Source organism: Cyanistes caeruleus, chromosome 1, assembly GCF_971803275.1.
Source record: "Cyanistes caeruleus chromosome 1, bCyaCae1.hap1.1, whole genome shotgun sequence".
In the NCBI taxonomy this organism is placed as follows: domain Eukaryota; kingdom Metazoa; phylum Chordata; class Aves; order Passeriformes; family Paridae; genus Cyanistes; species Cyanistes caeruleus.
This window is the reverse complement of record NC_141701.1, coordinates 62,132,933-62,158,565: the sequence shown is the minus strand read 5'-3', so window position 1 is coordinate 62,158,565 and position 25,633 is coordinate 62,132,933. Positions and strand designations below refer to the sequence as shown.

Sequence of the window (25,633 nt, the reverse complement as noted above, 5' to 3'; positions counted from 1 at the left end):
AAGCAGCACAGAAGTATTGATAGAGTGCCAAGGGGTTTGGGTTTGACACATGTCTGAGCTCAGGATCAAGTATTAGGGGAGCTGGGATACACAGGAGACTAGGATGCACAGGGAAGCATATAGAAACTGTACAGGCAGAGACTTATGTCTGTTGCTCTTTATCAGAAAATATTATGATTATGCTTTTTTTCAGATGGGCTCTGTATGCCTAGCCCTGGGGAAAGAGTATGCAGAAGGCAGGAATGGAGAAAGATTTTCAACAGAGTGTGAAGGAGAAGGATTGGAGTGAAAGTAATTGGGATGTCTCAGGGCAGAAGTGGTGCTAGGATTAAGGAGTGTTCGGGGAAGAGATGGGAACACTACATGATAGTACATTCTTGCACACGCAACTAACATCTGCTATTTCCCTTCCTATTTTAAGCAGATGGTAGGAAATCAAAATAATTCTTTATTTGATTACCTAAAGGGAGTAATTCAAACGAGATCTGTCCTTAAAGGGCTCACAGTCACAATTTAGTCGAAGAATGTTTTAGCACAGATTCACTGAGTGACGCTTTTATCTGCCAGGATTAGTTTGGGGTCTCTTATCTAATTTTACCATCTCTTTGTTCCTGTTTAATTTCTGCCAACCTAGGCCTTCCCAACACAATTTTCACAGATCTATAGAGTATAGTACTCATCTAAAGACGAGATCCTAAGAATGAAGTGAGAATTGCATTTAAGTGCTTTTCTCTTGACTCTGTTGTGAAACACTGTGCACACCACAGCTGGAAATCCAGGGTTTGGTTCTGCAGGATGCAGCACATGCTGGCAGCTTCTGGGGCTGGTCCCAGCTCAAGAAACAGTCCTGATAAAGCAACGAATGGATATTAGAAATGTTTATTCTAAATGAGATCCCACTTTTTTGATCTGTTTACCAAGATTAGCAGATGCCTTCTTTCCAGAAATATAGCCTAGACAATCTGGTGTTTTCTAAGAGAAGTTGTAATTACAATAAGTTACAAATACCTTACATCTTTATACTATTTCAATATTTAAATTATTACAAGGAATAATACCATCACAACTTTCGCTCAGCTTTCATAAACTCTGACCTGCCAGGAATTTTTCTGGGACCTTGGCAAAAGGTGACACATGCTGTGTTTGTGAGTTAATAAATACTGTCATAGTATTTTTTCTCAGCCGTCAGAAATTGCTTGGTGAACATTAGCATGGGAAAAATGAAAGATGGTATTGCTTGCTTGACTAAATGATGTTTTAAAAAAAGGTCTTAGACAAGTTGAAATTCATCTAGTTAAAAAATTGTGGCAGAACAGTGTGATATAAGTACAAGGAAAAGAGTTGTCTAACTACCCAGACATAATGCTCTTATAATAGAAGTAATACTCTTTATAGTGACTGAGAAAAAACCATGATGGAAATGTAATTTAAAAAGAAAAAAAAAGTTTCAAATAAAATATTTCATGAGGGCCAGAGAGCACACTGTTGTTATATGAAGATTAATGATGCCATTCTTTCTCAATCATTTTATATATCTCTATATATATATATTCCTGTTGCTGTCATAAGTAAATGCTAGCCAAAATAATTCTCTGCTTTCCCATTGCAAAGTGATTCTTATTGGTAATGGAATGATGTGAGGCAAATCATAGGCTCAAAAGTTTTATCTGCACAGCTTCATTCCAAAAATCATATTTCAAAAATCACTATATTTTCAGTGCTCATGGGTACTGCCTGAAAAAAAGACTTTATTAAATCAGTGCTGGAATTACTGTTGGGTTGGCTGGAATTAGTGCTGCATTGGAGACTGCTGTGAATAGACATGGTGTTGTGAGGTTTATTTTGCCTTTCTTGCTTTGCTTCAGCTCTTGCAGCAACTTATTGTTGAAATATCACAATTAATTTTGCTTGAAAAGGACCTCTGGGGATTATTGGGTCCAACATCCTGCTCAGAGTGGCTGATCTTGAATCTCTCTCAGGTTGCTCAGGGCACTGATCTGTCAGGTGTTGAAAATTTCCAAGGATGGAGGTTTTCCCAAGCTCTCTAGTTAACTCGTTCCAGTCCTTGATCACTCAAATTGCCCTTTTACCTCTTAAATCAGAATCGGTCTTGCTGCAGCTTGAGTCTGTGAGCTCTTGTTCTTTCATTGCATGTCTGTGAGGGCAGTCTGCCTCCAGCTGTATTCCCCATTAGGGACTAGAAGGCTGCCCTGGTAGCCTTCCCTTCCTGAGGTTGAAGGAGCCCAGCTTCTCCAGCTGCTCCTCATGCATCACGTGCTCCATCACCCTTTGGATGTTTCTCCTTGGTTTCTCTCCTGTTTATCAGAATTTCCTCTGTATCCAAAGGCTCAAAAATGAGCAGGCTGCTTGAAATGCAGCTTTGACAATGATGACTCAAAGGGATCAGTGTGTCCCATGAAACCTCTGGCTGTGCAGAGCAGTCTGCACTCACTGCTGCATAGCCCCAGTGCTGACATACGTTCAACTTGTTCACCAAAATCCCCCTTTCCTGCCTCGGGGTGCTGCTTGTTCTGTCAGCCCCCAGCCTGAACTGTTGCAGGGGCTCTTTGCTCCTACATATGAGACTTTGGAGCAGCCTTGATGTTGTTCACAAGGGTGCTGTTAACACACACCTTTGGCTTGTCAGTGAAGGGCAGCACAGCCCTCCTGAGTACAAACATAAGAGTTTGACTTGGCTGAGCTCAGGTAAATGAGTCATGAGCAAAGGACCTCAGTTTGCTGCTGTTCCAGCAGTGTTCCTGAAGCAGAAAGCTGTGTCCTTTTGGCTTCTGTCCTGTTCCACTTGGCCCCACAGTTTCTGAAGTTGCTATGATGTTCCCTTTAGATCATTCAGCTTCTTCTGTTTTTCTGTACTTTGAAAGAAGTTCCTGAATCATTAATGTAACCAGTTGCAGTTTTCCAAGCAAATATTACTCATTTTCTTGGCTTCCTATAGAGCTAATCAATGACTCTAAAGGAGGAGTTTATATTTGTATATCACCAAATTCTTTCGTTCAGAAATAAGTGGCATCAAGGAGTTAAGCACCTTTAGATTCAAGTGTAAAAAGGAAGGTAGGTCTGATAAACACTTGCTGTCAGGAGTTGGACTCAACATAACAAGAGGGTTAGCTGACTTTGACCTTTGTGTTTACAGCATTAGCTGATATTTAGAGCTTCTTGTTTGTGTCTCTTCTCAGCTTGAGGTAGTCCAGTCTTGCCACTCAGAAGAGGTTATTTTGTTTTTTTAACTGCCAGTCTCAAGATAAACAGGACAAAGCACACCTCTGTCTTCTTGCTAAAGTCCTGAAACTATATGAGTTAAATTAGAAGCATTCCTCTGTCTAGATCATCAAGTGGAAAAAAAAGGTATATTCTTCTCAGGTCCTTGACACCTTGATGTTTTGGTGGCTTGTAGTAAAAATAAAAGAACCATCCCATGAAAAATAAATATTTTTTTTTATATAAAGCAGAAGAAATACCTTCTTGAAGATTTAACTATAAATATTTTCTAAAAGTTTGAATTGTAGAGAGTAATGTTAACAGGAATGCTTGCAGAAAGTCTGTGAGGTTTTAAATGGGGTTTATTTCCAAATGGAAGGCAATTAAATTATTTATAACAGATTAAAGCTGTGCCAAAATCACTTCTGATTTATTTATTTCTATTTCTAATTTCTATTTCTAAATAGAAAGCAGTTATATTTGCATTGTGCCACTTTTAATGCAGATAGCTGACAAAAATGTGTTTTTTTTGTTTTAAAGATTGTTTTTATGCGGCACTAAAACATCATATTAGCTTAATTTATATAGGTCTTACATAACTTAGTCATATTGTTTTACATATTTTTGATTAAGTGGCATTTAGAATCATAGCACCCTATTTGCTGGACACTAAGGATTTGTAATTAAGAACTCACCCAATATTTTATGGACATGAGAAGGTACAGGAACTAATCCTGCTAAATGTTTCTGAAAAGGCCAAGCTAGACTGTCAAATGACATTTCAAGGTACATGTGCAAATTTATCAGCAATGATAAATCATGGATTAGAGGGCAAATTCTTCCTACTCAGTGAGGAATACAGGGCTGACCAGTATAAGTCACAGTATAACTAATACACCTGGTGGAATTAATGCACAAGCAAGTTGAAAACCCATCAGAACAAGACTATAAAGGATGTCTCTTCAGCTGTCAGGAACTAGTCACAAAAAGAACTAGTACTTTGTTAGTATAAGCTAATCTGTTTTCCAAATGTTGTGGCATAGAGCAGAAGTATGCAGCCCTCGGAAGCTGATTATCAGTAGGCTGTGTACCCAATATTAAGTGCTGAAAAGCCTTTTGTTTGTTCATTTGAACATTAAAATGCAAACTTGGGAAACAATTTCTCTGAGTAACACTGCAAATAATTCTTGTAGTCTAATTTTCCTAAATTTGTTCCCTATTATGATTTCAATTAATTAATTATGTTCATATTTTTTCCTAATGTTTATGGTTGAATGCACACTGTTCATAGTTTATGAATAAAGGAAATTCACAGAAATGGTTGCAACACAATGGAGAAAGCGGTGGGCAAATTTTCTGTTTTCCTTCCTGTAATGTTATCATAATTAATTTAAAGCATGAGGAGTTCTTAAATCTGGAGGTGTACTTGTTTTGTCATATCTGTGGAAATAGTCTGAGCTTAAGTCAATAAGCCATTGTGGTTAGGGGAGACATATGACACTTTTCTTTCCCTTCCAACTCTGTCATGTTTGCATGCTAACACATCACATGCCACCCAAATCCATGTTAATATTTGTGATTCATACATATCCCTGCCTCTCTCTCCTCTTTGCTGTGGGTGTGAGTCTCCTATCTTCCAACTCCTACAGTAGCTTAAACTACATTTTGAACACATTGGAAGAGGGTACTCACACAGTCTCCCATCAGTTTGCATATAGCAGTGTAAGTAGGAGGCAGTGTAAGAAATTATCCCTCTTTTTTTCCACTGGTTTTACTGTTTCTAGGGAATACAGGCTCCACTGCACCTGAGGAAGGGGCTGTTCCCTGTTTTCATGAGCTGACACCTGAGATGTTATTTTGTCATTACATGCTTCTCAGCTCAGCAAATTGACTTGTGCTTCCAGCTCCATTTGTTGGAGTGGATTTGTTTTGGCTTTATTAGTGTTTTTTTTGGTGGTGAGGGGTTTTGTTGTTGTTGTTTGTTTGCCTGCTTGTTTGCTTGTGGATTTCTTTTTTTACACTGTTCTATTCTTGAAGCCAAGTTATGGGTGTTTGAAAAGAGTATTTCCTTTTAATTGCTGTGTTATCCTTCACCCTCAAAGCACACCAGTCAAATCAGAGATGCAGGAAGATCTGTGGCTAGCAGCAAGGCTGTTGTCTTCCCTCTGTCCTTGCTCCTGCAGGCACATGCTGGCACAAACATGTACATACACATCCTTGCTTTGACAAAGGTGTTGTCAACTCATCCATTCCAATGCAAGGTCAACAGATATATTCAAACAACTGTAAATATTAGTAGTAATTTGTCAACCTGTTTTACCTGAATTGGGAACCACTTACATAAACTCTTCTAATTGGGCTGTGGAAAGGTGGCAGCCAGGTGATACGTTTCTGATCAAAACCTAAGTAGAGAATGCTTTCCTTGGCTCTGCTGTCATCTGGTCTGTGGCACTGGAGTGTTTCTGCTGGCATTTCATCAAAGCTTTGAAATCCTAGTCTTGCTAGTATACATTCTCACTACTGGTTTTGAACTAGATGTTGTGCCTCCCTCCTCCACCAACATTTTCTACAGCTGCCAATTTTTATGCAATTCCCGGTAAACAACAGAAAACCTTTTTAGGTCTTTTTCTGCACCACTACTTTGTACTGGAAGACTTAATGACAGAAATCCCTTTCCTCCCCTTGAGACGCTCTCAGTGTCATATCAAGTAAGACATTTGAAATCTCATGAGGTATTCAAAGCATTGGTTCATTTTGAGAATGGTTTCCTTGGACAAGGTCATTGTCAATTTAATATTTTGCCTGGTTAGGACTTGAGCATTTTCCTTCTGGCTGTCTCCTAAAAATTGTAAGATTTTAAGTCATTCACACTACTTCCTCTACCTATATGATGCCACAGTAAAAAAAATAAAACTGATCCAGAGCTGTACAAAGTACTTTTCTTCACTTGACAATGTAGTGTCAGCCATGCTTGACAGAATGATTAGAATCATTCTATTAGCATTTTATGCCATTTCAGCCTGTTAAGATTCTGGGTGACAGTCAGTACATGTTTGGCAAAAGGATGTCAAGAATCTGCGCTGTTCCCTGTACAAGCTTAAAGCAATTTAGCTCTGTTGGAGTACATGGTATAAGAGGAAGCAGGCTGTCTTGATGAGCTTGATATTTGCATGATTTTTTAATTTATTTTTTTATCTCTGGGCAGCTTAGGACTGAATGAGTCTGACAAAATCATGGAGATTTTAAGGCAGAATTATCTTCATAGACAGATAAAAAACCTACATGTTTCTCTATCCAGTTACTGAACTAGTAAGTGAATTTTCTACTATGATGATTCAGGGAGTTTAGTCATTTACAGTTTATTAGAGTTTAGTCAAGCCATTTTTAGTGGTGTTTAGGCAAGTAAAAAAAGTCAATTTACACAAGCATGAATTCTACTCATGCATATAAGCTCTGCTTGTGGGGTAGCAGTGCCTAGCAGAGCGTTATGTGCCAAAGTAATAGCAGCAGTCAGGGAGGTTTCAAATATAACCACAGTGCAAAGGCAACTGGGCAGATGACAGAGGATTTGGTAGCTTGGAACTCCTTCGTGGTGTGTCAGTGAGATTTCTGTAGAGCTTGGTTAACAGCCAGCAGGAATTACTAGCTCAGTGAGACACGTCTGAGGACTTTGTGTTGGGGTTTGTTATGAAGGAAGATAGTGTTCACAGAGACAAAACAGTTCTTGGGCTCCTACATTCATCTTGGCTAGCCAGCAGTCAAGGAGCTGAGGAACAAGTTTTGTTGTGTGTCACAAGTATATAACACATTTAAGAAACTAAAGGAAGAGAATTAGGGTGACTTCATTACTCTAAGATGGGCAGGCTGGCAGACCTTAGCCTCTAGTGTGGATTCTGTTTGCAGTTTCCAGATTTGTTTTGAATATATTTGTTTTTAAACATCTGGGTAGTTGATCTGGGGCCAACTGCAGGTTTGAGCTGTGCTCTGTGTGGGCATTTCACCTGCACTCAGCTCAGCTCTATTTCCCTTTTATGTCACCTGGCCTTTTCTGCAGGGGGGAGCATAAGGAGGGAACCCCCAAGGGTCAGTACTTCAAGGTGAGTAATACCCTGCTCTTGGCAAGCTTAATTAAGATTTTTCTGTAAGGGCTGTAAGAAAAGGAAACAGCATTGGTCAGTCTGCTTGTAGAAATCCCATACTATGCTGCTGAATGTCAGTGGTGAGGGTTTATTTGTCAGTCTGCTGCCCTTGGTCTTGCGAAGGAACAGCTGTTTGTTAATCATGTCACAATTTGCAGCATGGAGGCAGTATGCTGCTTTTATAGCTCTAAAGCTATTGAAATTTAGTGTTCAGGTGTGAATGTGACAGGACCACATATCAAATAGATCCACCACTTCAAGTTTTTGAAGTAGTCTCTAATCTCTACCAGTTATTCCCCTAGAATATAAAACTCAGTTAGATCAAGGAGAGCCTTTAGATAGGAAACAACAAATTAAGTTTGGCTTGAAGTAATACTTGTGACAACCTTGCCTAGGGAGATAATGAAATTGGAAACATTTTTGAACAGGTTTCCATTCCAGTATCTCTCCATACTTCCAGGGCTGATCTTTTCCTTTCCTTTGCCTTAGGCTCAAGTTTGAGTCAACTCCCCATTGCAGATAAGTCTGTGGCAACTCCAGTTTTTGTTAGCAAGGTTCCTAACTGAAACTGGGATTTTGGGGATTTTTCATACCTGCTGACTGAAGGATTGTGCCGACTCACTGGCTGAATGTCATCCCATCTGAGTAGCTACTAAAATAAAACTTTATTCTCTCCATGGTGTCTCTTTTGCCAGGTATTAAGGGAAAAAGAATATGATGCTCCCTGTGCTGATATGTACTCTGCATTTCCAGCCTACGACTTCTATAAAATGGTGAATTATTGTAGTCTCATGCTATGTTAATTCAAGCCAAAAATAAAGCATACCATGAATTTAATTTGGCTTTTATGGGCTAACTTAATGGTAGTTTATCCAAAGGATCACACATTATTCCTAATTAGATAAATTAGTTTAGCGGGGTTTCATTCACTATGGGCAAAGTTCAACTGTTTTACATCACAGAAAGATTTTAATTAAAAATCATGGCCTTGTGATGGAGGTTATTACACCAGATTTTCTTGACCTTGAATAAAAAAAAATATTTTTTGTATTCTTAATTCATTACGCCCTTTCTAACCTCTTACTTTTTCAGCTATATTTTAATTCTGATCTTTGTCTGAGTTTCTGAAGTTCTTGCTGGGGAATTTAAAAAAAAATAATTTTAAAAAAAAAGACCCTTTCAAACAATATTCCTTCAGAAAAGTCATGCTGGAGCTATGCATACCACTAAGAACTCTTGATGTTGAATGTCATTTTCTTAAGTAGAAGAGTTTCATCATGTTTTCCAAAAATGCCAAATGCTTTTGGACCTTTTATTAAAATTCAAATATATTCTCAAGAATGCTACAGACATCCTTGTGATAGCTTAAGAGATTGTCTCACATTTTCCAGGTAAATGACTTTCAGGAGTTATAAGAACAATTCTGAAGGGCCTTGGAGTCATCTGTGCCTCTTGTCATCCCCAGTGAATGTTTATTTAGACATTTCTGTGGTTGTGAGCTCTGAGACATGGGCCCTGTTGCCATATGACAGAGATTCACAAGGGAGACTTTATTTCAACGTGACCCTTAACTAGATGGATGCTGAAGAGCTTTGGGCTGCTTTTTTTCCCCATTTCTCTTCACCCTCAGAGTAATATTTTAATTTCATGTCAGAAAAGTATCAAGAAAGAAATTTTTTTTTTCTTCCCCACCCCTACCCCTTTTATAAAAATAAAGCCTTTTCCATGAGTAAGTAGGTCATGGTAAAGAAATAATTCATATAGCAGACTTCCCCTACAACTGCTTCTTGCTGCGTGCTGAAAAATATCAAAATATCTTTTCACTTCTATCTTGGTTTCAGTTGCAGCTTATTACTGCAGAGAGAGGTGCCAGGCATTCTTTCATGTATATCACTGGTACTTTAAGGATTTTTCTCTAGTACACCTCTATTTTCTTCTACCTGCCTTGAGTTTTATTTATAAATTTGGATTTTTCTCCTTTTTTATTCGCCTATTTCAGTCCTTTCTTTTATTTACTGCAAAGAGCACTGCTGTAGTTAAAAGGAGTTACACAGTTTTAGTATGTAATAGCTTTCAGAGTACTGAAAAGACACACTAAGAGTTCAGAGATGCTGCCCTTCCCTGCATGAGGTGATTTTCCTATTCCCAAAATTTCCCGGGGAAAAAAAAATCCAATTAAAACTGAGTACAGTCAGTAGGAAACGTAAGGAAAGGAGAAAGCTGGTGAAACTATACCTTTAAAGGCAGTTTAAGAAAATTTATTTACAAAACATAGAAAGAAGTATGTTTTATTATTTTTGATTGTTCTTGTGAAAAGTCATACCTTTTTCATGCTCTAGATCTGGAAAACAAAATCCAGTGTCATATTCAAATGACATATCCTTTCACTTTTCTGAATTCTTCCCTATATTCTCAAAAGTGCAGGTGAAGGAATGAAAGAAAATTTAACAGAAATATTTCAACAGAATGTGACTTTAAAACATAGGCTATTTATGGCAGTATAGTGATAAATAATAAATAGTAATAATGAAGGGAATTTTAAAAAAAAGAGACAAGTACAAAATTGAAGAGCTGACATTAGTGACTCTGTTGAACCTGTACTGTCTTCCTTAGCTTTTCATTTTATACTTGAGCAGCAGCTGGCAAATACCTTGTAAATCTACTACAGCACATGCCTGAGAGACAACAAAATAATCAGTAGACTGCAACAATAAATTTAAGTGATAATGATCTTGGGGTTCAAGTGTCTGAAACAATTAACACCTTTTGAGGTAACTTAAATGCAAAAACATAACTGATTTCATAGGGCCTTTTTAAAAAGTATTTTGATAAAAACACAGTCTGAAGATATGTTCCTCAGTTATTGAATAATGAAGGTAATTCTTTTGTTTTGTTAGAAACCATTGTAATGTTGAACTTCTTGGTAAAAATTTGAATAGCTGGAAAAATCTTAGCTATCTTATTCTCAAAACCAGAATATACTATTTGTTTTCTAAATATATTTGGATATATTATTTTACTGTTCCTTTGGAATTTTATCCTTTTCCATAATTCTACTAATTTCTGTGAAACATAATGGCAGTGGAGTAGTATAGGTTAGGTTGGGAGGAAGAAGTGAGCAAGGTATTGTTCTCTCTGTTAATACTGAATTTTCAAAAATATCTGATAGGTATTTGAGGGCTAGAATGTCAGAAAAAAAAAAATACAGTACCAAGACTTAGTTTTGTGTTTTGTATATTTATGCCATAAAACTGTGAATGTGAACACCCACAAGCAGCTTTAAGGATACTTGGAAAAAAATCTAATTCAAGAGGGCATTGTTTTTGGGAACATCCATTTCAATTAATGCTGCTAATTAAAAAAAAAATAAATCTGTAAAACTATCTTGTGTAATATTTTATTTGATTGATGTAGAAGTAAGTTAAATAAAATGGAATGTATGTACTGGGTGAGCCACTACAGTAGGGATGTTAAAAAATCCCCTCTGGTTCAGGAATATTTGAATTTACACCAATTTGATTCAGGTAAGATTACAGGTCCAACATATGCAGAACAATCCAACAAAACTCAGTAACTTATACTGTGGGATCTACATAGTTGCTCGTTTTGCACAATAGGATCTCTCTAAGGCCCAAATGTTAACTTTCCATTAGCAACTCACAAGAAGATATTAACATTTTGAATTCCTGGTCAACTTCTTACAGACATCCTGGCCAGTGTTACCTGAACTATGAATTTCATTGCTGTATAGCCCTTGAACAACTCATGCACTCAGGATTAGTGGTACAGCCAGATTAAAAAAAAAGCTTCAGTGGATCTCAGCTTCACCATGAACCTCCATGGGCTGCAGGGGGACAGCCTGTCTCACCACGGGCTGCAGCACCTGCAGCATCTCCTGCTTTCACAGTCTATTTCTTTTCTTTTCTTGTTCCTTTTTCACAGCTGCTTGCAGTGGTTTCTTTTGCCTGTTATTAAATGTGTTATCACAGAGTTTCTTCAGCAACACTGATGTGCTCAGCTTTGGGCAGTGGGCAGTTTTGGAGCTGGCCAGAACTGGCTGTCAGTTCCAGGGACAAGTGTGGGGGCAGCTCCTGGTGTCTTCTCACAGAAGTCACCCCTGGTACTCCTCTGCTACCAAAACCTTGCCACATCAACCCAACAGTTCATTATTAGAAAGGACTGATCTTCCTACCACATATACACAAAATGTTTCTTGATGATCTTCTGAACTGTGTGTGTTACAGTTATACATCAGGGAAAAGCTTTACCTTTGTTTGAGGAAAGACTTCACCTTTCAAGCTGAATGCAAGTTTACTCTGAAAAGAGGAAGTCAAATTGATCTCTGCTACTACTGCATATTTAATCAGGATGGAAACATAGACCGAGTCAGTTTTGATTGCACAGGATTTATCTATTTGCTACATTCCTGTTCCATTTAATATTGGAGTTCTTAAATTGGAATCATTCAGTGTAAATGTTATATACTCCAAGAAATAGTAACGAGACTGAAAATATAAGTCATATAATAAAAAAAAGAGTATTATTGGCAAAAGTAAATATATTTCTCTTATAAGGAGAGACAGGAAATCTTTGTTTATCTTGCTTGGTGGACTCAGTTCCAAGCAGTGAACTGAATAAAAAGAAAATGTCATTGAGCAAGAGGCTGAGCCTTCACAAGGTGTTTAGACAGGCTTTTAGGGAATGAGGGGACAGAGGAGTAAGTGGTCCCCCTTGCTTTGGGATCAGTGATTAAAGAGGCTGGTGACACCTAAGGCAGAATATAAACTGCTAAATGAGATGCCAAGCACCAGTACCTTAGAGGTAGCACTGTGAGCTGTGCAGCAGGCAGAATCAGATAAAGAAGTTGCTAGATAAAGTCTAGAAGTATGTCAAGAGGTGTCAAGGTAAGAAAGTTAATTTACTGGAAAATATTTCACTGAATATATTAAGTCCTCTTCTGTTTTTGCCAGTCCTTCTAAAGCAAAACCAAGCATGATTGCTAATATGAAAACTAAATATTTTATTTAAATTAAAATATGATAGAGAAATCGCATACAGAAAAGCCCACCATTTGGGATGAGTTTACTTCAGTTTAAAGACAGAGAAGTTTAGTGTACTTGCTGGTAGGGGTTGCTTTTGTTTTTCAAATGCAGAACACAGGAATGGCTGTAGTAGTTCAGACCAGATTTAATGCAAGTACTTGATGCCTTGTCAGATGATCAGCAGGAAAGGGCAGGGTTTTGGTCTTGCTTTCCTAGAATATCATTCTGGCCACCAAAAATCTGTGATTCAGGTGTTTCCTGAGAAAATTGCCATCTCTCCATTAAGAAGTTTTGAATTGTTTTTTGATCTATGAACGAGTCCAATTTCATTTCATGTATTTGTGAACTTTTAGCATTCATAACATCCCCTGGCAAGACATCTCACACCTACTTTGCACAGTGTGAAGTATTCTAGAACAATTGAAAGGTAGTACTTTTTCTTTCAATGGATAATTATGTTGTCACCAGATGCTGTGGTTGTCAAACTGGAGGTTCCAAGAGCAGTCGTACAAACTCATGGAAAGAAAATCCAGCTACAGCAATTAAATGCAAAAATATAATTGCTGGCTTTTAAAGTACCTAAATTGCAGATACTTGAAAACAGAGAGAAACCTCAGGGGAAGCATGCCTGGCCCATATAAAGCAGGCAGAGTTTGCTAACTTGATTGACGTTTTTTGTAGCTTCGAGCATTTGTCTATATGTTCTTCACTAAATTGTCTGTATTGATGGCTTTAAAGAAATCAATGAAAATTAAATTAAAATAATTGTTGGTGTTCCTCATCTCTTAGCTCCATTTGAACTGATGTAACACTGAGCTAGTTTCTAAGCAAGATTTTGCAGAGGATAGGAATAAGGCTTCATACCTTTGTTTTCTCTGTTGAAAGAAGTCTCTTTATATATTTATGAGCATTTAGGGCAGAGTGCTGCTGAAAGCTCTTATATCACTTGATAAAGTTGGATATTTTATTATGCAGATGACAGCTGTTTGTTAGTCCCTCTTTTCATAAAGGCTCTCTAACATCAATTGTCAGTAGCTCAATAGACACCAAAATAGTTCCTCATGTTTACTTCTGCTCAGAAAAAGTATAGTTGTGCCAGAATACAGCTTGCTGAGAAACAGTTCAGCACAGCTATCCAACAGCTAGAAATCTAAACATAATCACACATGTGACCAGTGTATGCATCCCTACAATGCTCATTGCTGCACAACTCGAACAAGATCAGTTGAATTGCAAGTATCTGCTGCTGCGCTAGCCCTGTAATTACTCAAACCTGTCAATGTTATGGAGTTGGCAAAACTTTTTCTTGTATGAGAGCCATACAAATTTCTTTTCTGTGCACCCAGGACTTGCAGTGTGTTATGCTTATGGCCATGAGGATTTCGGTGCACACCTCGGTGTCTCTTTCACTGTCTGCCAGACAGCCTTCCTGGCAGCCAACAACCCTCTGGTCAGTCCTGCCACTTCTCCTGACTTCAGTGATGTGTGGCCTTCACATGGGACATCCTTTCACTCAGCTGCAGAGGGCCTTTGAGTGGATTGGAGGTCTCTCCTGTGTATTCAGCTGATGTGCCGTTCTCTCCAGAAATGTTTCTTGTCCGTGTGCACCCCTAACGCCTCAGGCAGTTCTTCCTCCCTTGGTCCCTCCTACTTGGACCCTTTTCTCAGTGGAGAATTATAGTTTTTATTTGTCTGCTGCTCCTCTGAAGAAGATTCAGGAAAATTAACACTTCAATCCACAAATTCCTTTGACTCATCTCCTGTGCAGCAGTTCATCTGGCTATTTTTCCTAATTAAAATAGGTGGTTCTGTGCACACTTTGTCAGATGCCAGCTGTGATATTAAGCTGTCTTTGTCACAGCAAGAGACAGGACACTTCACAAACCTTTGCTTAATGATTTGGTTGTATTTTTCCTTGTGAATTTCCCAGGTAATCTGTATCAAGTCAGTGTGTTAAGAGATACACTTAATGTAATTATATCATTAATATGTATGTTTGCTATTTATATTTGGCTTATTGCTGACTTTTGGCTGAGACTAAGCATAGCAATTAATGTGTTTGGGGTAGGAAGTTCTCATCCCGTTCCGAAGAAAATTGTGATAAGTGACAAATCACATTTATTTGAAATTCTAGTTTTGGTGAATGTATTGCAACCATGGTCAGTGCTTCAATGGGCAGTCAAGTTCAGGGGCACAGCATAGCTTCTGGTTTTATATATGGGTTGAGAGTGAGCTGGCTGTAGTTTAGCTCAGTGACATAGACGTGTTGATGACAATTCAGGCAAAATATCAAATCTTGGTAGTAAAAACACCATTGGCTCCTTCAGATTATATTTTTCATTTTATAAGTTTGCGACTTTTTATGAGGGATTCTTTCCCCTTCGTTGCTGTCAGTCATGGTACAATTAGTAACAGAGTCAGCTTCTTCTCATCCACATGTGCCCAGGAATTTCTAGCCTTGGCTTTTTAATGTGGATTTTGGTTCTTATGCAGTCTTCTGTTGTATAGATTGCTGCAAAGGGTTTTTCCTGGACCTAGCTGGATTCACTTGGAGACAGGAAGTCGTTTGGTGCTGATATGATGGGAATTTCAGTGATTGTTGTCTTTCCACAGCCCTGCCCTCTTTTACAGTCACATATGTAGGGTTTGGAAATTGAAGACCATGAGCAGTGGTGGTGGCCACCTGGGATTTCTGGAAAAATCCAGTTGTTCACAGGGCTTCAGGAGCTCGCTAAGGATACGTTCTTCAGACTGGAGGCAGGAAGAAACCTTTTCTCCTGCTTGTCTGTCTGGCTTGGTAGGGCTATTATTTTTATCTGAATGTTTATTTTTTAATGCTTGTGACAGACTGTTCTGTTGCTTGCAGGGAAGAATGTTATACACAGTGTATGTTGTGAAATATGACATTAAACAAATGTGAAAGTCTGCTTTCTCCCATCTTTCTCATTTTTCCTTTCATTTCTGTCCAGTTGTGACCACCCACTGTATTAAGTTCTTGCTCTTTATCTCTAAGACATACTTTAGACTATTGGGACAGTTTTGTTCAAGGAATATGCAGAGTCTACTCTGCAGAATTCTAATGCTAATTATTCATGGTGGCCTAGAAGAGAGAGCTGAGACTAGTCAGGAGGAAAGTACAAAGGTGAAAACATGATAAGCTTTTAACTAGACCACATTGAAGAGAAGCCCAGGTGTGTTACCGTAGGTACTTTTGATTGATCAGTAATATATCTTGGCAGTGTGAACCTTTCACTTTGGGAGAGATGAACAAACATTTTGGCATACCTTCCCAAGACAATTGCTGTGTGATTGAAAAAGCATGGTTGTCATGCTAGTATATTCATAACCATGAAAAATCAAAGAAAGAAGGACCTTTCACCAGGTCTGGACCTCCCAGCAAGCTGACCTATTGGAACTCAATTTCTTAAGTTTGCTGCAGTGAGAAACATTTGAGAAACATAGGCAAAGAGTAGTTAAAAATGCATCAGTGTTTTGTGATGTAAGGTTGGGTTGTAATGTGAATTTTACTTCAGATAACGTGCCATAAGTCTTTATCATTTATTTATTCATAACTTTTCATGTACATGGCCCTTCACAGGCTGCAACTTCGTACAGTTATTTTACTATGAACATATTTTTTATTTGATATATGGCTTTTATTCTTCTCAAACTGCTATTTAGTGATACATTTTAAATATGACCTAATAAAAAAAAGAAAATTATATTAACTGGTTTTAAGTTAATATGAAAACCAGTTCAGCAATCTCTTCTGCTGCAGCTTCATATGATAAGATGGATGAGGGAAAAGACTTGGCTAAATGTCAATTAACTGCAGATACCTAAAGCTCTAGTGTCCTTGGCTGCTTGTAAGTTCAAGAAGTATCTGAGGCCTTCTGGTTGCACTTGGAATCCCTACTTTAAGTAGGGAGTGAAGGAGTAAGAACAGAGAAAGCTGCTTCTTCCAGTGATCACCATCTTGATTCCCTCACAATGTGAGCTTGTCACCAGCACATTAAACTGACAGTGGAGCCTCTGCCGTACTGAGTGGTTTTGGCTTTTTTCCTGCATTAAGAAAGAAGGCATTGGGCCATATTATGCAACTTAAGAAAGTCTATGCATTAAATATCTGTATCCTTTTGAATAAGTGAGACCAATAATTCTATTCTTGCAGGTAGAATGCAAATATAATAACTTTTCTTTTAATATATTAATTCAGTAAGGAGATTAATATAAGCTTCCAAACTTCTTAGTCAAAATCTTTATTCTCTCAGCAGAATGCAATACAATTGCTACTTGGATGCTGATAGTAAATGAACTGTTCTATTGAATAGTCGTAATGAAATATTGGAGGCTGGTGTGTGATAGTTCTTATAAAGAGTACATTCAAGGAAGACTTTGTAGAGGAGGCAAAAGAGGGCAGAAAACTTCTGTTTCAAAAAGAGAAAGAAGTGGTTGTTAGTGGAGCAGTGGCAGCTGCTATTATAGTCTGTTGGTACTCCTGACTTCCAGTATGGTTTGGAATAAAATTCTTACCTTCAGGCACATAATTTATTAATACTCTGTTGCAAGCTTAGGAATCAGGATTATTATGAATGATTAATACTACTTTATTCAAGGACTGATATATCTTTTGCAATACTGACTAGTATGAGCCTTTTTTTCCTTAATTTTCAGTCTGTGTCTCAGTTTACAGTAAAATTCTTTACACCTGAAATAATGATCAAACTAATCATCAGGGGAGCCAAGAACAGGTCAGGTTAGAAGGATCTCAGAATGTCATCTAGCCCAGCCTTCCACTCAAAGCTGTGTGAGCTATGAGGGCAGAACAATTAATTCTTAGCACTTCAAAAGAATATTTTGTTATCTTTTGAAGTCTTTGTGTTATCCTTCTGAATCAGGGGCTCTCTGCTATATATTTTTGCACAGAATACTGAGGTTGGGACTTTGAGTAGAAGTTTAAGTAGATGCTCTTTAATAGTCTTCCTTAGAGACAGAATTATTTTTACAGAGACCATCAGTAGTGTCAAACTTTCTCCAACTGAAGCCCTGCTGACAATCCGGTGTTACTTTCCAAATTTTGCTTTGGGAAATGGTAGCTCTAGATGTAGAAAATGTTTTGGTCAACCATTTGTTTCTGGACTTTTTTGTTATTTTTCAAATGGTGGTACAAAAATTCTGGTTTTGTAGAACATAATGAGGCATTTTGCTGTTCTTTAACCATGGCTCATCAGGAGTCCGGAATAGAGTGCTCTAATTTTTCATGTATAAGTCTTACATTTATGTCTGTGGAATCCCTGATTTTTTTCCCTTCCCAAGTGCTCAACAGTTTCTTTCTTAGTTAACTTATTTTTGACATTGAATATTGTCTCTCTTTTTTTTTCCAGTGTGACAATGCAAAAGGACTCAAAGCCTTCTATGATGCAATAAAATATGGACCTAATCATCTGATGGTATTTGGTGGTGTATGTGCGACAGTTACTTCTATCATTGCTGAATCTCTAAAGGGATGGAATTTGGTTCAGGTAAGGGATGGAATGGAATATATACTAATGCTGACTGTCTTGTGTCTCTGGATTTAAAAAAAAATAAAACTAGAAACTTAGGTTTGGTGTTTTTAAGGCTTAGCATTTTGTGTAATTTTTATGTTTCAGTTTTGAAGGCCTGTGAAATGATGTGTAAAGATTAGTTACTTGCATGTAGTGCTGGATTTTAAGGCTTGGCATTTCATTGTACTTGAAAACGCTAGTCTGAGGCATCAGTAGTGTCTCAGTAGGTTAATTAAACAAAAATAATGTGTCTCAAAACAACCTAGGTGAAACCAAGTTCAGGCATGGTAGGGGGGCAAGCCTAGGACTTTTGAAAAGTTAGAAGAAGCAACTCATCAGGCCTTAAATTATGGTACTTCAGGGTATTTATTCAGTCTGTACTCAGTCAGAATGCAGTAATTCCTATGCACTTTAAAAGTGCTGGGAGTGCATAAATTCTAAATAGTGACTGGGTTCATGTCTCAGTATTTGACTCACGAAGCACATTTATTCCCAGTTGTTCTTCTTTCTTACTTTCTCAAAGGTCAAGTTTGTGGAAAGGTTTCCTCTGCTGAGGAATCAGAATTTATTAATACTAATCTCTAAAATGCAGATGATAACAGCATGATTTTCTTCACTTATTCAATCATCTGACTAGTGATAATTTTCAGATGGATGGCTGATCGCAGCCTGGCTTTCTACTCAGTATTCATACTGCCCAAAGATTGCTCCTGTATATTTTTTTTCTTAAAAATTCCAAATAATTCTATAGCAAAATAAAAAATATATAACAATTACCTGAGGTTACAGTTACAAACAGGCTCCCCTTTTCCACCTGGAATACTCACTGAGAGTAGTGCAGCAAGAACAAATGAGGCATAATTAAGTTTGTGAAGAAGATGATGATCAGAGTACAAATGGGAAAATCTTAGGAGGATAATTAAAGTAGCTTGTTAACTGTGTTTGCAATGCCTGTCAGATCAGATTTTTTTTTTCTTCTGCTTTGGGATCTTTTTTCTGATGTAAAAAACAATTCCTCTGTGAAAACCGAATAATGTGTCTCTGGGGAGAATGAAGAAAATAACAGAAAGCTTGAATCTAGCCTTTAACACTCTTAAATTGGCCTAGTTCATGACCTATAATGAAGTATGTGGCCAGAGCTCTGTTTTTATTTTTTTAATTTGTCACATGGAATTTCTGTATGATGTAGGATGTTTTAAGCAGCTGGATTTCATCGTGCTAAAAATCTTTTCATTTGTAGTCAAGTTCTGCCTGATACAATCTGGAAATCAATTTGTTCATGAAGTTGCTCAGCCTGAGGAAAATTGACTAGAAAGCTTTTAAATTCCTGAATTTGTCAATATATATGTTCAATTATATGTATTGTATGAAATATTGCTATCAGAGAGCATTTATTTCTCTCTGCTCAACTGCTATGGCTGTGACTATGTCTTAAACATTACTTATGATATCGGTTCATCAAGGTATTCCAGACTGCTTGGGCTTAGTATTCTGTAAATTCTCACATGGCAAAACTGCTCTTTATCTCAGGTTTTTATATCTTGGTTGGCTGACTGATGAAAAAAACCACAAATAACAGCATGGCTGGGAAGTGTGGCAGGGCTTAGTAAATGGTATAGCAGTAATGGCAATAATCTAAACATTGTGAAGGTGCTATGTCATATAGTGACAGCAGTCTGTGTATCTGCAAATCAGCAGATGTAGCACATATAAGATAGCGGGGAAACAGAGTACAAATCCTTCCACTCCTCAGGATCCACTGTCATAAGTGTCTCTGATTAAATGCATGACTTGAACAGAAGGAGAAGATAGAAATCTGTAGTACCCAGAAGTGGAGCAATAATATTCAGCCTGATAAGATACAAGGCTGTCCTCACTCAAAACTTGAAACTTCACCTCAAGGAATCACAGCAGACTCACATAAATTGTTTTATGAAATCATGATGATGATGAAGTCATTTCATGTTGAAGTCAGGAAGAGCAAAAAGAGCACAGAGACAAAAACTAACCTGACATTGTATTACTGAATAGCGAATTTGCATTTGGATGTCTGACTCCAAAGCTTTGTCCCTGTCCTTGTGCCTGCAGTCATGAAAACAAAGCTCTTAGCCCTTAGGCAGGAACATTTGATTTGATTTGATTTACACAGGTGTCATGAGGTTCAGCAAAGTGATGACTCTCTTACATGCAAGAGAAATGCAGGATGATACTGGTAGTCTGAGGAAAGGTAGGGATGAAGGAAGAATAAGAGAAGATAACAACTAAAAGAAAAATTACTTTCCTGAGCAAATACATTATGAGGCTTGCTTGACAGGTGTCACTGACGGCCTGCAACAATGTGAAATAGGGAAGATTACAGAGGTTGAGAAAAGTCTCAGTCTGAAGGTGACATATATTATTTCCATGTCACATCAAAAACCAGATACTTTTCTTTCTCCATCTTGACAAATTCCGATTTAGTTATGATCAGCAGTAGAAAGGGAATTTGTGTTCTCAATTATCTGCCTTCAAACTGCTGGCTGATTTAATTATCTCTTACAGTAACAAAATTAATTATTTTTTAATGGAGCATTTTATATCTGTGAAAGGAGCAAGTTGTTTTAGTCTGCAAAGGTTTACGTCATCCTGAAGGACTTTCACTGAGCTATGCTAGGTGACACAACTTGGAAAATGTTTTTTGAACAGATGTTCTTAGTAGGACAAATGCAGGCACCCATTCCCTAGCCTCTCAAATGAAAAGCTTCTCCCTGGGTAATCTCTGTGTGCCAGTGGTCCTTTGTTGAGTGACAGTCTGAATATGGGCTGGAGGCTGCATGTGTGTCTTTGATCTCCAGGCTGTGGAGTGGAATCAGTTTGAACCTTTGGCATTTTAGTTTAGAAGTGCCAATAATATCCTGTGCCTTTGAGGTGGGCCTTAAAGGCATAAAGGCATAATACTGGGCAGTTGCTGTTCTGTAGGGGGAATACATCAATGTCAAATTGTTCCACATTAATCTTATCCCCACTCTCTTTCAATGTGTATTCAAAGCAATTAAAGAGTGAAGAAGAACCATGAAGAGTATCTCTTAATACCTTACGAAAGACAAGTTATGTATTTTTGTTCTGTACATCAAAGCATTCCTGCTAGTATCCAGTTAGTGTAAAATGGAGGAGATAGTTAGCTATTCACTTTTTTTCTTCTATTTCAAGTATATCCATCAACTAGTATCCCCATGTGAATTTCTTACAGTGGCAAAAGTACCTATTTTATATAGATTGCTGTCTCTCCTGTTTTTCATTGTCATCTCTCACTTTTCATAATTGTTTTGTTAACATAAACATTTAATCAGCATGAGGATTTTGACCACACTGGTCATCTCTCTTAGTCTGTGGAACTCCTTCTCAGTTTTTGGAGTTTTGTTTTTCTTCCAAAATGCCATTGACGTCGTCTTACAGCCCGCTTCATTTACGATTTCATTTAACTCTGGAAATGAGCTTCTGCCAGAAACAACGTATAAATGTTTGTGCTTCCTCAGAATATCCTCTGTTTCTACATATTTTATGTAATCTAGTCATAACTGCTGGCTTCTAGGCAAGTAACTCCTTCAGGCAATACAGCGATTAGATCGTAATGACATTCAAAACTGAGGAACCTTATTTTGGATTCAGCATCTCATGTTGGAAAGTTTTCTAACAAAATTATAGGTATCCTAATCATGATGTATTACTGCTCACTCTTGGGCATATTAATACAGGATGAATTCCTGTGTTAGAAAGTGGTGTTGGAAAGGGAAAATTCCTGGTTCTCAGCTCACGTGATTGGATATTAAAGAGTCTACCCTGAGATTTTATTGTCCCAGAAATCCATAGGTATTCAAGATCCCCTCTCTGAATTACTGAAAAGGCTGCTGGTATTCAAGAAAAGCAGTGATGTTTCTAGCTTTTGGTTTCCTTCTGAAACAAGGCTGATGTGATTGCACTGTCAGTTCCTCCTAGTAATTTCTGACCACTGGCCAATCACAACCCAGTTTTACAAGGGATTTCCCGAAGATTGTTAGCTTCTATGCATTTCTGTGAAAATGAGCTTCTGTGGACAGGGATCCATATGAATGAAGGAGATGCTGCTACATGAGCATAGAGAGCTCAAGGCCAGCCATAATGTGTTGTTCTCCATATCCAACTGCTGTTTATGGAAGGGGGATTGACTGGGTGGAGAAGATGGTTAAAAAAACAGCAGAAAAAAAAAAATATGAGGAAACAGAGAGGAAGGGTGAAACCCAGAAGGGTATGAAGCAGGAGCTGAGATATGTGTTTTTGTGTTTGTAGAAGCCTAGGACCCATGTATCTGTAAGAAAGCAGGCTTTGTTAGGTGTCTCATCAGAATTTTTGTTAACACAGAATTTCACAGCTATGTTCAGGTTAAAATGATGTGGTTTAACACAAAAGTACTGCAAGTCATCATAGAGATTTCTTTTGGCCACTGAATCAAATTTCTTCTTGTTAATATCAAAATTTTCTGATTGCTTGTACTTGTTACCTGGAGCTCCAGCATGGACACATAAACATTTGATAAAAGAATGTGGTATTTTATTTTATTTTTAGCTTTCTTCATCATGTTTATTCCAGTACAGTGAGTTTGTGCTACTTTTGCCTTCACTGCACAATTTTCATTTATTAATAGTTTAAGTAATGAAAAGGGCATTTAAACTAGTCTTTGGCTAAGAAGATTAGCTACTTCTATCTATGTGAGGCAGGCAGTCCCTCTTGAAGAGGTCTTTTCCCACTGGAATAAGACCCAATGTGCCAACAAACTAGAATCTTTGTCTTTTTGGCCCATAAATCACTATTGTAATATTTTTTTCTTCTTCTTTTTCTTTTTCCTTTGCTTTTCTATTTTTTTTTACTACTGGGATTGGAGGGATTTTATAGATTTTCTGTATTTGAGTTGTGCTTTTAATAGACAAAGCACATGAGGGAAAAATACCTCTTGAGGTCTTATTATATAAGGTGCAAACCTGAGGACATTCTGGCCCTGCTTTCAGGAGTTAGCTGAGCACATAAGGAAGTTTTTCTCACTTCTCTATAGGAATACCCAGGAGCTCTTGAACAGTAAGAAAACACAGTAGGTCTGACCTTCAGGCAGAATTTCATGTGAAGTTTCTCCTCATTTGAGAGAAGCTGCAGTGAACTTGGAGGGAGACAGACCTTTTAGTTCTGCAAATCCTCCCCCTGATACAAGTTGCCAGCAGGAGCCCTGCCATTATTGATGAAGCCTCCTGAAGATTTGCAATTGCTGCTGGAGAAGATGTGTGGGGAGTTGAAACAGATGATCAGTGCCATACCTGCTAATTAGGCTGTGTGTCTCAGCGTGTGGATGGATGCATACATGCACAAGGTAGAGCAGACTTGGAAGTAGTTGTATGTTCACCTTTCATCTTAGAGAAATGGATGTGGCATTACAGCAGGCAAGACTGGTCTAGGGCAAAAGAATTACTTTAGTGACAAAAGTTCTTTCTCAGGGATGCTGAGTACCAGTGCATTATTGTAGTTGTTCCTCAGGGAAGACATTTGCATCTCTTTGCTGTTAAGAGCAGAAACATGGTGCACAAAGTTTAAATTGAAAATTTCCGAAAATTTCCAGGCTGAGGTATGGCAAGTAGTGCACATCCTAAATTTCAAAGGCACTGCAAGATATAGCAGGATCGTCTTTTTTCTTCTTTTCACCTTCTGCCTAAGTGCATGACATTGATTTCTATGGCTTAACCTGTCTTTCTATCAATTTGAAACTGTGTTCTATTCAGTGTTCACTTTTATTTAAATATGATTAGCTGTTCTTTTTCATCTTGTTTGTCCTGCAGAAAACATCAAAACTACAATATATAGTCTAGTTTTTGCCTTTGATCTAACGTCTGAGGTTCAGTTCACTACATAAAGCATGCATAAAGGTATTTTAATACAGCTCTATAGTTAGGTCAAAGCAGTTCAAGACTGAACTTCTGTATTTATTCTAACATGATTTGCATGCTCTGGCAGAAAAGAACAACCAGCCAAAACAAGACATGTTTTATTATTTTTCTTCTTAGCTGTTTGCACATATTCATTCAATCACTTTTGTTTAGTGTTGGATCAATAATATGAAATGAATGAATGAATGATGGTCTCAGGAACAGACACACACTGAAAAGACAAGGGTGTCACTTTGCCTTGCAGTATAATTTGTGCTTGGGAAAACATTTAATTCTGAGCAAATAAGATATTCATTCTGTCTAAATCGGAATTGTCTCTAGAACAAAAATAAAATACATAAAAAATATCCCAAACACACAGTGTAATACAAAAACATTGATGTTTTGGGTTTTTTTGGTTTTTTTTTTTCAAATACAAAGCCTTGTGTTGTAATGCTAAAGGTGTTTAAAATGTCCAGGTTAATTTATAATTAGAATAAATAATGGCTGTGTACTTTGGTATTTGGGTTTTTTTTTTTCCCCTCTATGTAATTTTTTATTGTCTCACTGCTTTTATTGCTGGATTTTTTTTTTCAGTTGTTCTTTTTTATTTCCCATTTTGTTCATTTCTATAGAACAAGCTTGAAGTCTTTTCTTGTGCAGCTTTTGCAGCCCCACAGCTAGGATAGACTTGCCAGGTAGAATCTTACCTACCAAAATGTTTCAGTATTGCACCTTGCAGAGCTTCCTTCCCTGCTACAAAGGTATCCTTTAGTGTTCCCTCAGGCTGCTATTTGCTGCTGCCTTTTCTGGAGGGGTTTTAGGAGGGGAGGGGAAACTTTGGTTCTCATCTTTTCATTCTCTCCTCTTCCCTGTCCTGAGGGCAGACTTAAGGTTTGTTTCTTTGTAAAATTACTTGTAGTTCAGCATCTTCTTTATGCTGAATAAGGATGACTGTGATACATTTCTTTTTCAGATTTGAGATTATTTTTATGACACATTTTCTAGTATCTTGTCAGGTGTCTGGGGGTTTTTTTGTGGTCTAACCCACTGGACAAAAGTGCTGCTAATTTTTTATTTCTAGCATTGTGTTTTCAATTGACTTTTTCTAGGAAATGTCATACAATTTGTGGGGATGTAGCTATATGACACAAATGCCCCATTAATGATAATATTTGATTTATTCTCAGTTATGCCAGCCCAAAGAATCATGTTTTGATACATTAATCCCATTGGTTTCATTACTTTGTGACCCAAAATCTTGTCTAGAATCTCCCATTGCTTAGTGAGAGAATTTTTATAGTTTCTCAGCAATTGCAGCACTGAATTTTAAGCTGCCTCTTGCATTTTCCCCTATGCCTATGAATCTTGCTTCTCTCTCATGGAAAGCTCTATCTCAGGGATATCAGATGCTAATTAGCTGTCCATCTGTATATGGTTTTTCTTCTTCAAATGTTATATTGATTTAAAGCTATCTTATTTTACTGAAAATCACTTTATCACTTTTTGGTTGATTTTTGGCAATCATTATTAATTTATTCCAAAATGTTCAGACTATAGTATTGTATTTCTCTGACTATTGCAATATTCTAAATAGGAATCTAGGAAATCAGTTTCAAGTGTCTTTTACTACCAAATCCCCAAATGTGGTTCTTCTGATTATTTTCACTACACCTAATTTTTCTGCATAGCTGGAATTGGTCATTTTGGTATGCTGCTTGTCAGAGTGACTACTGTGATTTGTTTCTTAAACAAGTAGCACT

General features: G+C 37.6%; 1 protein-coding gene across 3 annotated transcripts in view; it reads left to right on the top strand.

Moving 5' to 3' along the window:
- The window catches only part of GABBR2 (gamma-aminobutyric acid type B receptor subunit 2), a 454,308-nt gene that overhangs the window by 85,888 nt on the left and 342,787 nt on the right, over positions 1–25,633 (top strand). For all 3 annotated transcript variants that reach the window (XM_086895763.1, XM_086895774.1, XM_086895781.1), the window contains exon 3: positions 17,785–17,922. In XM_086895763.1, the coding sequence (XP_086751889.1) occupies positions 17,785–17,922 (138 nt within the window). The remainder of the gene's footprint in view (positions 1–17,784; positions 17,923–25,633) is intronic.